We start from the raw sequence: 14,274 nt of genomic DNA on the forward strand, positions 1-14,274 counted from the left end.
AGTATATATATCTAAAAATTTGTATCACAATCTATAAACAGGTTCATTGCATCAGTTCGCAACATCAAAAAATCTTGTGAAACGGTTCAAAATAAAAAGTGAGACCAATGTGATTTGTATAAATACAGCTAACAAATAAAAGTATATTTTGGCACTCAGTACAAGGGTTGACAGAACGTGCTGAAGCTGGGCAGTGACGTTTGTGAACGTGACGTGGCGTTTGAGGAGCTCAATCTAGCGTGATAAACGTCCCGCCTCCTTACCATATATAGTCAACATCCAGCTTTGCCGGTTCCGTCGATAAACTGTTGCAATTGTCTTCATTAAAGTAATTTTGACTAGTAAAAAATAAATAAAATGGATTTGGGGTGCTCGAATGATACAGTTGAGCAAGACAACAAAATTATATTAATTAATAGGAAGGCAACACAGGAAATAAATGTGTCCAAAAATAGGCAGTCAACAGCATACATAAAAAAATGGTCATACAGTGTGTCCTAATTTATTATCTAGCACTATGCAAAGTATTAATAAAATGTATTGCAGCATAAAATATAAGAACAAAGATAAACATGAAAATGATTAATCATTTCAAATATGATACAGTGTTATACAATAATAATTATAAAATAACAAAAGTTAACTAAATATTTATGTAGAAAAAAACATAGCACAAAATTTAAATCAAATATTTGCTATGTAAATAATTTGACAACTTGTAGGATGCTTGTCAATTCATTACACAGTAAAAAAATCCCTATTGGCTGACCGCAGCTGTCAATCACGGATCATGTTAGGTTGAGATGAAGAACTTGGCCTGAACGGGTGGCTGTTTGAGACCCCCAAACCGAGCTAAATTAGGGACAACGGGATATTTCGTATTCATTTTCTCAGTTGGAATATTTTAGTAAGTTATAACAACACATTCACACAGTCGTTAAGCTCAGCGGAACCGAGAGCATGTCTGGAGGAGGAGATTTCGGCAACCCGCTCCGCAAATTCAAGCTGGTGTTTCTGGGAGAACAGAGCGGTGAGTTGTCTGTTCCTGCATTTATTTTCTCTTTCTTTCCCTGAATATCTTTATAATGCATGTGTTTATATGTGTATGCCTAAGATTGTGTGCATGTGTGTGTATCAAGAAGCGCTGGAGTTTGTGTAAATATTGGAGATATGTGTAGGTGTCTGCGCATGTCTAGGAATGCCAATCTTTTTGGAGTGTGTTTCTGTGATTATGGAGATGTGTAACGTTATCTGAGAGTGTGTTTACATGTCCAGTTTACATTTGAGAGTTTGAATGTTTTCTGGAATGTGTATCCTAGATTATGATTGTGCGTGTTTGTGTGTATTTGGATGTGCGTATATTATAATTGAGAGTTTGTGCTGAGATGTATGAGCATATGTTGGAATGTGTGTATGCGCGTGTGTGTAAAGGAGGGGATGTAGGCATCTTTTTCGGTTCAGTATTAATGTCTGGATTTCTACTTTTGTATACTCATATTTCAAAACATAGGCAAACTTGAGGTTATACTGTCTGTTTAATGTTTGAGCTGTTACTTTCACAACTTACAATGACAAGATGCACTACAGGTGTTTGTCACAAAACTGTCAGTCTTGACACATGTGACTACATGACTCAGATCAGTGAGTCTTGGACCAGTGAGTCTTGTTATTTTTCCTGTAAGGTTGTGTAATGTTGTTATTACATTGATCTGTACATTGCACATAAACATGTATTTGGTTCAATGATGTACTTTGACTAACATTGTTAGTCAGCAAGTTTTGTCTAAAGTTTGTCAAGCAGTAAGAATAGGATGATCCACAAGTCAGTAATATTTTATGCTGTATGTCTTTGTTTTGCAGCAAAGATGTGCTTTCAATGTTATCTGCTCCTATTGTTCAAAAATAGTTAATATTTCTGTTAAAAATATTAATAAATAATATGTATTTATACATTACTTTAAATATATTGAAGCCAGAGACAACACTGGCATGGAAAAATATAAACTACTTATTGGCAGTACAAATGAATAAAATACTTTTACCAAATGAAGCTAATGTAACTTATGCTGTGTATATGGTAAAGTTTAAAGTCTGAGGAAATCAGCCATTAGACAAAATAATAAAGAAAGTGTAATTGTTTTACGGCATTATTAGGCCTAGATGCATGTACAAATTGTTTAGCTTTTTTCTTGTATTTTGCAAATTTGAATGGAAGATTTACATCACAAAAATAAAGCAATTTGCATGTATTTGCATACACATCGTTGTATGTGTTTTTTCAATGTGCTAATTTAGTTAAAGGCGGGGTGCATGATTAAAAAAAACACTTTGGAAAAGGGAGTCAGGCCGAGTACCAAAACACACTTGTAGCCAATCAGCAGTAAGGGGCGTGTCTACTAACCGACATCGTTGCCTGTGTTGCATATGTGTGGGGCGGGTCTATCAAAAGAAGGTCCAGATTCTATTGGGTTAGGGGCGTGTTTGTTTGGTTGATTTCAAATGTCAACATTGTCTTTCAGAGATCATGCACCTGCCTTTAAATCCATTGCATGCACTACATGTGTCAATTTAAAATCAGTGATTAATGTGTTAAAGTTTGTAATTCATAATTTATTTTAAGACTTGCTAGAATATCTTAGTTGTTGTTTTATAAAGGGTGGACACAAATGTAATTTTTATTAAATTGTGCAAAACAGACAAGATCCACGATTCTTGGTCATCGATAAAATGTATACTGTAACCTGTTGTTAGCTGCTTTGGATAAAGTGCTGCTAAATGCACAAAGCTAAATGCACAAATGTGAATGTAAATAGTTGGACCACTTCCTTTTGCATTCAGGGAAGCTGCATTATAGCATCATTAGTGGCCATCATACAAATGCCCCTGTAAATTTGTAATCTGCATGTCAGCACGATATACAGATATCATGTTGTAATAGTAAGCTCATTATATTAATTTTTTCATTTTGTTTTGCAGTGGGGAAGACATCATTGATTACCAGATTTATGTATGACAGTTTTGACAACACCTACCAGGTGAGTCCCCATTCTGTTACTTTAAACAGATTGTTTTATATTTTTAGTATGATGTAAAGTAAAGGTTTTTCTTTGCATTTTTGACTAGGTCTGCGATTACACTGACCATAAAATCTCAGTATTATGTGTGCCAGGACATTAATTTCTATAAATTTTTCCTTTAATTTTCAGGCCACAATAGGAATTGATTTCTTGTCAAAAACTATGTATCTCGAGGACAGAACAGTAAGTTGTTTTTATCCTACCAATAAATACACACAAGCTTTCAATGTTTTCTTGCCATTAGCAGCACTAAAATTGTTGTTTAAATCCTTAAAACAGTTTATTCTCTGTAGTGTTGTTGTTGAATGATTTAAAATTGTATCATATTTATTCAATATTTTGTAACTTACATTGTTCAGATTAGCAAATTATATGAAATTGTCTAAAATATTGCAAACAAATTTACTGCAATACGCTTATCATGAATATTACCTTAATGCATTAATCTGTAAAGTACATTAATATTTGCTGTTTACATTGTGAAGATGACGAGTTGGAAGTGTTTTTTTAACCCAACAAAAACAGGCTATGTCATTTTTGTCTGGCTTTATATCTGTGTGAAGTTAATTGGACAGCTTGAACGCGGTTAAAACTCTGCATGGTGGATAATTTGGAATATTGTTGGGATATGAGCATATTGACTGGTGTGTCCATTGTCCCAGCTCCTATCTCTATCTATCTATCTATCTATCTATCTATCTATCTATGTATCTATCTATCTATCTATCCATCTATCCATCTATCCATCTATCCATCTATCCATCTATCCATCTATCCATCTATCTATAAGGGCTGGGTATCGATTCAGATGTTCAAGATCGCTTCAATTTCGATTCACAAGCTATCGATTCGATTTCGATTCTCGATTCAATTTTCGATTCCGGATCTTGGGTCGATTTTTATACTTGATTCTCGATTCAACTTAACGAATATAGATTTAATACAAATACTATATTAATAAAAAAGAGCAGTGAACATAAGTTTACAACTGGGTAATTGATAAAAAGAAATTAAAAGCCACAACACTATCGTCGTCGTCTTGCTAGCGAAATCTAAAATGCGTCCAAACCTCTTACTTTTTATGTGAAAGTGGCATCAACATCGATGAAGCACCTGAAACCTCCATTTTAAGGACTTGGTAACATCGCGCAAGGCAAAAAAGAGGGTGACATCTAGTGAAGAAGACTAGTAATTTGATTAACGTTAATCTTACGTTCAATGTTTGCAGAAAAATATGGGAAAAAAATTGATTCTGCTCTTTGACAATCGATTCTGAATTGACCATGTAAAAAAAAAAAACGATTAATCGAAAAATCTATTTTTTTGCCCAGACCTACTATCTATCTGTCTATCTGTCTACAGTTCTGTGCAAAATCTTAGACCACCACCATCGCCAGACTTTTCACTTTACATTTTAATACAGTTTTTAATACTACATACACATTTCCTGTGTTTTCTGGATGTATTCTATATTAAAGAGACTACGAAACAATTATATATGATCACTATAACATTGCAAATACAACAAATCTAATTCTGGCATGGTGGCCTAAGACTTTTGCACAGTACTGTATATCTGTCTATCTATCTGTCTATCTTACTTGTGTAAGAATTGAGCTGTCTTGCCGTGAATAGCAATATTTACCCTTTAGCTTTACCTTAATCTGCAGTCCTGATAATATGAGCTTGTTTAAAGACTCTAATCTAACCCTAATCCATAACCATATGCCATACATTACATACCATAACCTTGTTAAATAAACATTTACATTAAGAAACAGATTTATTGCAAGTTAAGTCATTTAATAAAAAAAGACATAGCTTTTGATTTATCATCCGTTTTGAACTTTTCTAGGGTGTGATTTTGTGGTTATGCCTTATCAACATAATATCTGTAGGAGATGTTATAAACTAACATTATGCCGCATATTCTTGTTATATTTAATATGGCTGGAATGATAAATCTTGCAATTCTGCTTGCTATGCCTCTCAATGAATTATGGTGTAATGCCACCAGAGGGCGCTTTCGTGCAGAAACTTAATATGCACCCGAGTAAAAGAAGTACCAATTATACATGCAGCTCCAGAATCAATATAAGACTGGTATTATTAGTATGAATCGCGATTAATCATCCCAGCCCTCATTAACTTACATTAAAAGCATTTCTTGAAGATCCCTTCAGAAGAACTGCAGCCCATCCGAGGAAACCTTTCAGCCCACTTTGCTTCTTCATATTCCTTTCATTTCATTCTATTTCTTTATATTTTATTTTTCTTTAAGCTTTTCATTTCCATGTTTTTTTTCCTTTATCCTCCTCCGTTTCTTTTGTTTGTCCACGCACACAGATCAGGCTGCAGCTCTGGGACACAGCAGGCCAGGAACGTTTCCGTAGCCTCATTCCCAGCTACATCAGAGACTCTGCTGCTGCCGTTGTAGTTTACGACATAACAAGTAGGTATCTGACCCGCTGTGCGTCCAGTTCCCCTCCTCTTACCTCTTCCTCTTCCCATTTCTCCCCCTCTCTCTCTCTCCGCTGGATCTCTGGTGCTAAAATGAATGGTTAGGTCCGGCTGCAACTTTGGGACACAGCAGGACAGGAGCGCTTCCGCAGTCTGATACCCAGCTACATTCGGGACTCTACGGTTGCAGTGGTAGTCTTTGACATCACAAGTGAGTGTGGATCCTCCCAGGAAAACTTGAGGACAAGGAAGAATGTCTGTCATTACAACGCCATTTCTTTTTTTATTTACTTTGTCTTATGTCTCTTTTCAGTTTCACATTCTTTGCTTATGTTTCCTTCTTTGTGAATTTGTTGTTTTTGGTTTCTTGTCTTTGGCAGTGCTAAAAATGGACCAGACATCTTTGTTTTGTGCTGTATGTCTTTCAAATCCCAGGCTAGTGTAGCTGTCCAAAATAAACCATCACCAATTACCAAATGTTCGTTACTTAATACATTTGAGTTACTAGTTACTATACATTGATTTTGGACCCTGACTGCACAATACAGAGATATTTTTAAAATAATGCATGTCAATGCAGAAATATTATTATATTATTTTACAGAAAAATAACATGTAGTAGATGCAGATGTCATTTTTTTACAGATGAACATTTTCCACAGATGTCTTCCTGTGATGAAATTTTAAACACTGAGATGCTTCTTTCTTTCCTCACCTTTTATCCTTGTGTTATTTTTCTGCCTTGGATTTGTATCCCTGTCTATGATCTATAGATTTTCTCCATAGATCTCCTTCGGCCCTGAATTAACCCAGTGTCTCTGACATCCTCCCTGACAGATGTCAACTCATTTCAGCAGACCACCAAATGGATTGATGATGTCCGAACAGAGAGAGGAGGTGATGTCATCATTATGTTGGTGGGAAACAAAACAGATCTTGCAGATAAAAGGTTTGTTAGAATGGCTTTTATTTTCTATTGAAACACCTAGGAAGTGTACTACATGTTTGCTGAATTCATTTAAACATATGTACTGTTTTGGAATTAAGGGTTTTACGTTAATGTATATGAATACTAAATGAAGCTGTTTGCATTTTGTAAAGATTGCGTGTTTGGTTTTGCAGGCAAGTTTCTATTGAGGAAGGAGAGAGGAAGGCCAAAGAACTGAATGTAATGTTTATTGAAACTAGCGCTAAAGCCGGATACAATGTTAAACAGGTGAGTGTGTGTGTGGGAGATCTAACTCATCCTGTACAATTTTTTGAAATCAGAACTTACTATATTAAATTATATTTTGGTCAATTAATGTCTTAATTTCTAGATGTTTCATTTAGAGCGACTAGACAGATGTGTGGTAGAAACATTTTAGCTTTTTCTGTATGCAAACAAAATCCCCTTTTTCATATTTTGAGAGTTTTAACAGTGTGACTTTCTTTCTGATATGTTTGTTTTTATCACTAGTTGTTCAGGCGTGTAGCAGCAGCTCTTCCTGGTATGGAGAGCACACAGGACAAAAGCAGAGAGGACAGTATCCTACAAAGTTGTACACATACATACATTCACATACTGCATATGTTTACTGAGTTATTGAAATGCCTTATGTTCACAAATGAACTTTCGCTGCAGAACCCTCTAAGTGCATACAAGCTTTTTTGGCAAAAATCCACTTCTTTGGACAAGTCGTAGTAAACAGTTGAAAATCACTTAAAGGTATAGCAGAGGATTTTCTTTTTCCGGGTGGATCATCAAGACTACTGGTCATCCCAGTTGTCAATCATTCTGGTGATATGTTGACGTAAGGCCGCCGCACGTGCTCGTCCCTAGGTTCGTTTTTTTTTCGTTTTTTTTGCACATGCGCACATCCAGTTGTAAATGTGTGGTGGGCTACGGTTTTAGCCATTCGTTTAAGCTAGCGTTCTCATAGTGTTTTTAAAAAAGTGTAAGGGTAGCAAGAGAAAAACTATCTGGTGTCCACTAAAAGCACAGGTTGGGATTCCCACGTGAAGTTCTCGACAGGTAAAGTTTGGCATGCTATTTTGAGAAATCCATTTAAAATCACTGCTAGTAAAAGTTGATGTAAGTTATGATTAGCGATGCTAGCCCTGGCACAAGTCACGTACTGCGCAGACACGGTAAACATGCCGACAGCAACTTGTAAACAGAGCGAAGAGAAGAACTAGGCTCGTGCATGCTCTCTCTCGTGCACACGTTTAATAGGCGTTCCCTCTCTGAAGCAGGTAGAGTGTTGCGCATGTGCATTTTTTTTTTTTAATTCAGGAAAATCTTCTGCTATACCTTTAAGACACAACTAAAACACTGTAAATGATAAAATTTACAATATAAAATGAAGAAACTGCAGCACACCTTAGGGGGTGCTGTGATGAATATGGCTGCCACATTCGTGTTATATTCAGGTTCAGGCACTCACAAGTGATGTGAGTTTGAATGTCATTCATTGTCGTTTTATATTCATCTTATGTGCACTTGGAGGACTTTGCTGAAAAATTGATGTGGTGTTTAATGGATTTTACCAACAAACCAGTATTTTTAATGGCTTGAGGATTGGATTTAAAGCAAAAGATTTGATGAATGTATAATACGTGCCGAGATCATTCTGTTTATATCATTATAATTTTTGACGAAGGTTACATTTAGCAGCTTTTGCATCTGAGCTCTTCATATGTTCCCCCCGATTTTTGCTTTGAATAATTACTTTGTTACAACTTTTAATATTTATACAATGATTTATGAAAACATATGTAAGTTGACACTTGAACCCCCCTCCAAAATGTTCAGACCAAGTCTACCAAGTCTTGTTTGTTTCCTTAATTCAGTTTCTTTCAGTGATCGACATAAAATTGGAAAAGCCTCCAGAACAGCAGGTCAGCGAAGGTGGCTGTTCGTGCTGAAGTTCGAACCTCATTTGTGTGCCGTGTCTCTCGTCGCCCTTTCAGATGCTCTCAAACGCACCCGTAGCATCTCTCTGGATATTTTGCAGAAGCTCCGCCCACCCGGAGGAAGTCAAACACTACCTGCCTGTCAACCTTGTTTCTGTGGTTACTGCCGACTCACTCGAATGACTTAAAATCCAAAACGCTCTTGCTTTGATGTTAATTGTTTCCGTTACTCTTGCACCCTTGTGGTGTTAATGTTCACACTCGAAACACTTTTTATTAAGTGTCATTTGTGTTTATGCTTCTGCATCTGCAGAGGTCTCAGTTCTATTTTATGTACATTAAAATAATACTTATATTAATGTAACCATGATGTGAATAGGAGCAAAAAGAGCTGAATAAATAAAATCACACAACTAAAATATGGGAATAAAACATGTAGCCACTGTAGTGCTTTTTAGGAGATTTCATTACATGCGGCTAAATGCGTGTTACGTCCGTAAAATTTTGTCTTGAGTTGGAAGAAAGGAAAACGTAAACAGCAAATTTTACTGGAGTTCAAGTGAACCAAGCTCTCTTTCTTTTTGAGCATCCAGTTTCTCTTGGCTATGTTTGCCCTGGATGCCATTTTTATCAAGCTTATTTTTCTAATTTGGAAAATTAGAAAGCCTATAGCTTAGTATAAGAGAAATACAGTTATTACAGGGAAGTATGTATATTGAGGAAAATATCAGATTCAGTTTAATAGATAATATTCAGACATGCCTTGAAGGTTTTGATTTATTGGGCTTCCACTGGATTTGTTTTTTATTAGCATTGTAAAGTTTGATTTGTGATGTTTGATACACTAGATTTAGTTTGTTTGCCTTTATGATTTGCAGAATCGACCCTGAACCCTAATATTTATTTGTTCTCTGTCTTTTTTTCTTTTAAAACACTGTATTGATTGCATACTGTAAATCATAGACACGTATGTTATTGATATTAAACATGGCGGCTTTTTTACATACAGTAATATGTTTGTCCCTGAACTGCACTGAACTGATCTAATCCGTTTTAAAGTTCAACAAATGCAGTGTAGTTTGTATTTGCTTTATTTTTTTTCCACCAGTTAACGTTCACCATTGCTTGTTTTGTTAAAGCTACTTGATGCATTTCAAACGGATTTTAACCAGAACTGTTTGCAGCAATGCTTGACACAGACGATCATTATTTGCACTGCTAAAGTTTACCAGCATTCAGAGTCATCCATAATAAAATTCTGTTTTGCAACTACAAACATTTTTGTGCATGCATTTATTTGTACTGTTTGTAAATATTTACAGAGTTTTTTTGTTATGGGTTATTGGTTCTAACCCAGGAAACACACATACTGATAAATATCAAAAAATGAAAATATTTTAATTAAACAAAACATATAAAATTATACCTAGTAGTGCTGTTGGTTAGTTGGCTTATTATTTTTTAGGTTTAATTACACAGAATTCATGATAAACAGGGCTCCAGACTGCCACCAAAATTTGAGAGTGTGCCACTGAATTTTACATCCAGTCGCACATGTGCGACCAGTAAATTTGACCTTTTTTTGTGATGTGACACTGAATTTGAAAAAGCATGTTGTACTTTCTGCATCTATATTCAAAGTATTTATTAGTAATACAGTGGAAATTAGTAGAAATGTGAATATTTGGTTAGCATGTTGATTTACAGTATGTGCCCCTACATTTTCTGGTTGCGCCCCTAAAATTTCCAGTTGGGGCCACTGTGCTCCTAGTGAAAAAGTTAGTCTGGAGCCCTGATAAATGAATGTATTTTATAAAATGTCATAAAACTGGGGCCCCCCTGGCACCATCTCGCGGCCCCCTTTGAAAACCACTGCCCTAAGGTATGCACTAATAAGTTGCTTTGTAAAAAAGTGTTTGCCAAATGAGTAAATGTAAATTGATAACAAAGTGAAATGCCATCCATTCAGCCGATCTCCGTGTCTGGCGGTACTACTTTTGGCATGGCTTGGCATAATCCATTGAATGCGATTGGACCGTTGGCGTCGCGCTCAAAAATAACCAAAAAAGAGTTTCGATATTTTTTTCTATTTAAAACTTGACTCTTCTGTAGTTACATTGTGTACTAAGAATGACAGAAAATTAAAAGTTGCGATTTTAGGCAGATATGGCTAGGAACTATATTCTCATTCTGGTGTAATAATCAAGGACTTTGCTGCTGTACCATGACTGCAGCAGGCGCAATGATATTACGCAGTGTCCGAAAATAATTGGCCTAGAAAACTTTAAATTTTCCGTCGGTCTTAGTACACGATGTAACAACAGAAGAGTCAAGTTTTAAATAGGAAATGTTTTTGGTTATTTTTGAGCGCGACGCCAATGGTCCAATCAGATGCAATGGACTATGCTAAGCCATGCTAAAAGCGGTAGCGCCAGACCGGGAGATCGGCTGAATGGATTGCAAAACTGTAAAAATCAAATGTTTAACTCTGGAAAATGAGCATATTTTTTTTTTTTAAAGTGTAGTGTCCCTTTTAATTTTAAATAAAGTGTTGCATAAAAGTTTGAAAGTTGTATAGGTTGCAAAAGAGTTTTCTAGGTTGCTCTGTCCCCAGTAATTCAAAGGCATTTCCCAAACCCTGATTTTCATTTGTTTCTGGAGTTAACTTAATCATCATATTCTAGGAAAGTCACAGTGAGTCTTACAATTGGAGAGCAATCAAAGGTCTGATGGTCATTCACAAACCTCATGCATAATGTAATTTAAAATTACAATATTCCTGGAAAATGTATAAATAAAAATTCGTCCCTGAGCAAAAGAATATATATCACGGACAAACATAAATACATACTCAAAAGAAAATCATAGCAGCAAAGACATTTTTTTTTGTACTTAGTTGTGTGCTTAATCATTATGCATATTGTGCTAACAGAATTATTGCCATTGTTTAACTGTATTATATCGGGTATCAACTAAGCTTCCGAGCAATTTACCCAGAATGCTTGGTATTGTACAACAAAATGTATGCATTAGCTGACACTTGATCCATACTGAGTTTAAAACAGCCACAGCTTCTGTATATGCTAATATTTACATGTTTATATGCAAGAAGAAAGTAGTTTGCTATCACTGAGGTTTGTTCTCTCTGCTGGTACTCCGGTGATCATTCTGATGTCTGATTGGTCATTAACAGAACCAGAAGGGCATCCACATAAGTGAGCGCATTGCTGCACCTGCAGCCATTCCAGCTAAGAGACCGAGTGCGATCTGCTCTCCAAAGTTGTTGTCATAAGTGTCTCTGTGCACCCACACATGCTGAGTCCCTGCAGAGATTTAGAGAAAAAAAAACAGTTGAAATGTCTCAGGTTTATGGAAAAGTTTAAAGTCAATATTGAATAGATGTGTGTGCAATAATAATCTCAAGGCATCCAAGTGGCTTTCATTTACGTTTGTTTTCTTGACAAAAACTTTCAAAAAGGATTTAATAATTGCTTATGAATCCAGTTGATGTATGAAACAAACGCTTTATCTGTGTTGTCAAGTGCTTGCGTAGTTACCTCCACATCCTTCTCCTGGCATAATGTACACTGCATTGTGGCTGTTAATGGGAACAGTCTGGTACGTATCATCACACGGATTGTAAGTGAAAACCTGTGGCAAAAAGTGATGTAAATTCATATATTTAATCAGTATGTGAATTTTCAGGGAACTATATGACCTTGGTGGTACCATGCTCCACCAGCTGGCAAAACCTTAAAGGAATAATTATAGCAAGCAACCCATTACTTACAGGATTTCTCTTAGCGTCCAGTATAGTAAGTTTCCAGGCTCTGAAAAAAATATCAGGATAGAAATCAGTGGGTGGGGCTTCATTGTGGGAGGCGTTGGGTTAGAAAGTCAAAGGGTAAGGACTTACAGGGCCTCATCTTCACTGTTGGCACACAGGGTCAGCACTGAACCATCCCTCAGATGAACAACCAGCAGATTCTCTCTGGGATGAGTCTCAGGTGGACACACACCTGCCCACATAAACATTAACTTTATATTAAAACGTTACCAAGCTGAATTATATGCAGACAGTATAGTATTTTAATGAAAAGATCAAATAGGTTTCCATTTGTTTTACTTTAAAAAAAATCATGGTGTGCATTGTCAGCATCACAGGAATATTTATATTGTATTGAATATAAATATTCCTTTATAGCTCAGTGTTAAGGATTATGGGTTTGAACTCAGGGATAGCAAAAGTTTCTGCCAAATGCATGTAAATTAATTCACACTCAGATTGTTCTCACCTGCACACTCCAGTCCAGATTTGACATTAACACAGGTGGTCTTCAGATTCACTCTGGTCTCAAAGTCTCGTCTGCTTTCAGTTTTATAAAACACGAAGCTCCCGTCTATCCACAGGTCACACCAGTTCAGTTTCCAGCGTTTGAGGACTGAAGCTAAAAGGACATTTTTGTTACTTTGTTAAAACTGCCAAACCTATAATATGATAAACTGTTAATATGATAAACAGTTTTTTCAGCATTTATTAATGACAATAGAGTTATTCATGTTCGTTTATTGGGCATTAATGTAGTTACAACTGTTTTTAAAACTAAATAAAAAATTAAATAACATTAAGAAAAATAAACGCTGTAATCATATTATCCATTATTATGTTACCTAATGCATTTACTAATGTTAACAAATACAACCTTAATGTCTCCATTTTCAAACTCATAAGATGTGCCACACCATCCAAACACTGTTTTTTAATAATATATCTTGTAAATTATAGCAGTTTCTTTCTAAACTTTCTCTGCTGTTTATAGTCTGGTTCAGGGGTTCCCAAACTTTTCATTTCGCGAACCACTTATTTCCAGTGTTGAATGTGCTTTTTTATCAAATGTGACACTGATTTCCACTTGGAGATCTGCTTGTATTTTAAGTAAAATCTGGTATTCACCAACATATTTTCAAGTGTAAATATAAGGAAAGACACATTTTTTCTTTTTTTATAATTGAGAAGTTTTTATTTTAGTTTAATTGCAATATCAAAATATCTAATGGTATATCATATCACAATCATTGACATTCCTTTTCATTAGATAGACTGATCTGTTTTGTTGTATTTGCAACTTTGCGCGACCCACCATTGCCCACTATGCAACCCACAAGTGTGTCCCGACCTACAGTTTGAAAACCCCGGATCTAGGTAAGCACAGGTCAGCTAGAAGTCCCTTACAACTAACCATTACTGTACTGTACTATAATAACACAGTAAGTAAGAGGATTACTGTAAACAGTGTCTGTCAGGCCTTGAGTTTCATAACAAATCTCTAGAACAGTCTCTGTCCTTTCATCAGTTCATCTACATATCCTCTGAGGTCATGTTTGATAGTGCCGATTAACTTTTAAAAAATGTTACTCTCAAAATCATATTCAAAAAGTACTTTGTTATGCTGACATTTTCAAGTCCAAACGGTGTTCTTGTTCCATTTATGGCATATCTTGAATATTATACTCTAAATATCTAAACATTTCTGCCACTTACATTGTCTCCAGAGCCAGCCGGATTTCAGCAAAGCCATTGGGCTGACCAACTGCTACAAGATAAACCAAAGTATTTCTGAGGCTGCGGGTGTTGTAAAAGCGCTATATGCAAGAGCCGTAAGTTTGTTTGTCTCAGCAGTCTGTGAGAGTGTTGTTGTGAAGCACTGGAAGAGTTTGATGACTCTTCCTCTAATCTCTAATCATGTGAACAGCTTCACTTCACCAGTAATCTCAGATTATAGGACCATGTGAACCTGCACTGTTTGACGGTAGAATATTCTACCCTATTCTATTTTCTTAA

At 35.8% G+C, this 14,274-nt stretch overlaps 2 protein-coding genes across 4 annotated transcripts in view; one reads left to right on the top strand and one right to left on the bottom strand.

The window, feature by feature from the left end:
• Window positions 1–763: 763 nt before the first annotated feature.
• Window positions 764–9,708, top strand: rab6a (RAB6A, member RAS oncogene family). 2 transcript variants are annotated; one of them, XM_055207990.2, is made up of 8 exons: window positions 764–1,030; window positions 2,977–3,035; window positions 3,207–3,260; window positions 5,424–5,529; window positions 6,375–6,486; window positions 6,660–6,753; window positions 6,997–7,063; window positions 8,380–9,708. In XM_055207990.2, the coding sequence occupies exons 1-8, from the start codon at window positions 961–963 to the stop codon at window positions 8,442–8,444; spliced, it is 627 nt and encodes a 208-aa protein (XP_055063965.1). In that variant the 5' UTR covers window positions 764–960; the 3' UTR covers window positions 8,445–9,708. The 2 variants fall into 2 exon arrangements, with proteins under 2 accessions (XP_055063965.1, XP_055063964.1); XM_055207989.2 differs by lacking the exon at window positions 5,424–5,529 and adding an exon at window positions 5,643–5,748 and having other exon boundaries at window positions 765–1,030.
• Window positions 9,709–9,829: 121 nt separating this feature from the next.
• Window positions 9,830–14,274, bottom strand: part of plekhb1 (pleckstrin homology domain containing B1) — a 55,811-nt gene continuing 51,366 nt past the window's right edge. The window contains exons 2-7 of one of the 2 annotated variants that reach the window (XM_073874450.1): window positions 13,975–14,033; window positions 12,728–12,880; window positions 12,349–12,451; window positions 12,223–12,262; window positions 11,990–12,083; window positions 9,830–11,755 (exon numbers count right to left, since the gene is read on the bottom strand). In XM_073874450.1, the coding sequence (XP_073730551.1) occupies window positions 11,619–11,755; window positions 11,990–12,083; window positions 12,223–12,262; window positions 12,349–12,451; window positions 12,728–12,880; window positions 13,975–14,011 (564 nt within the window). In that variant the 5' untranslated portion in view covers window positions 14,012–14,033 and the 3' untranslated portion in view covers window positions 9,830–11,618. Of the gene's footprint in view, window positions 11,756–11,989; window positions 12,084–12,222; window positions 12,263–12,348; window positions 12,452–12,727; window positions 12,881–13,974; window positions 14,224–14,274 lie in introns of those variants that run through there. The other variant, XM_055207991.2, reaches the window with a different exon arrangement.

Source organism: Misgurnus anguillicaudatus, chromosome 12 (assembly GCF_027580225.2).
Source record: "Misgurnus anguillicaudatus chromosome 12, ASM2758022v2, whole genome shotgun sequence".
NCBI classification, from domain to species: Eukaryota; Metazoa; Chordata; class Actinopteri; order Cypriniformes; family Cobitidae; genus Misgurnus; species Misgurnus anguillicaudatus.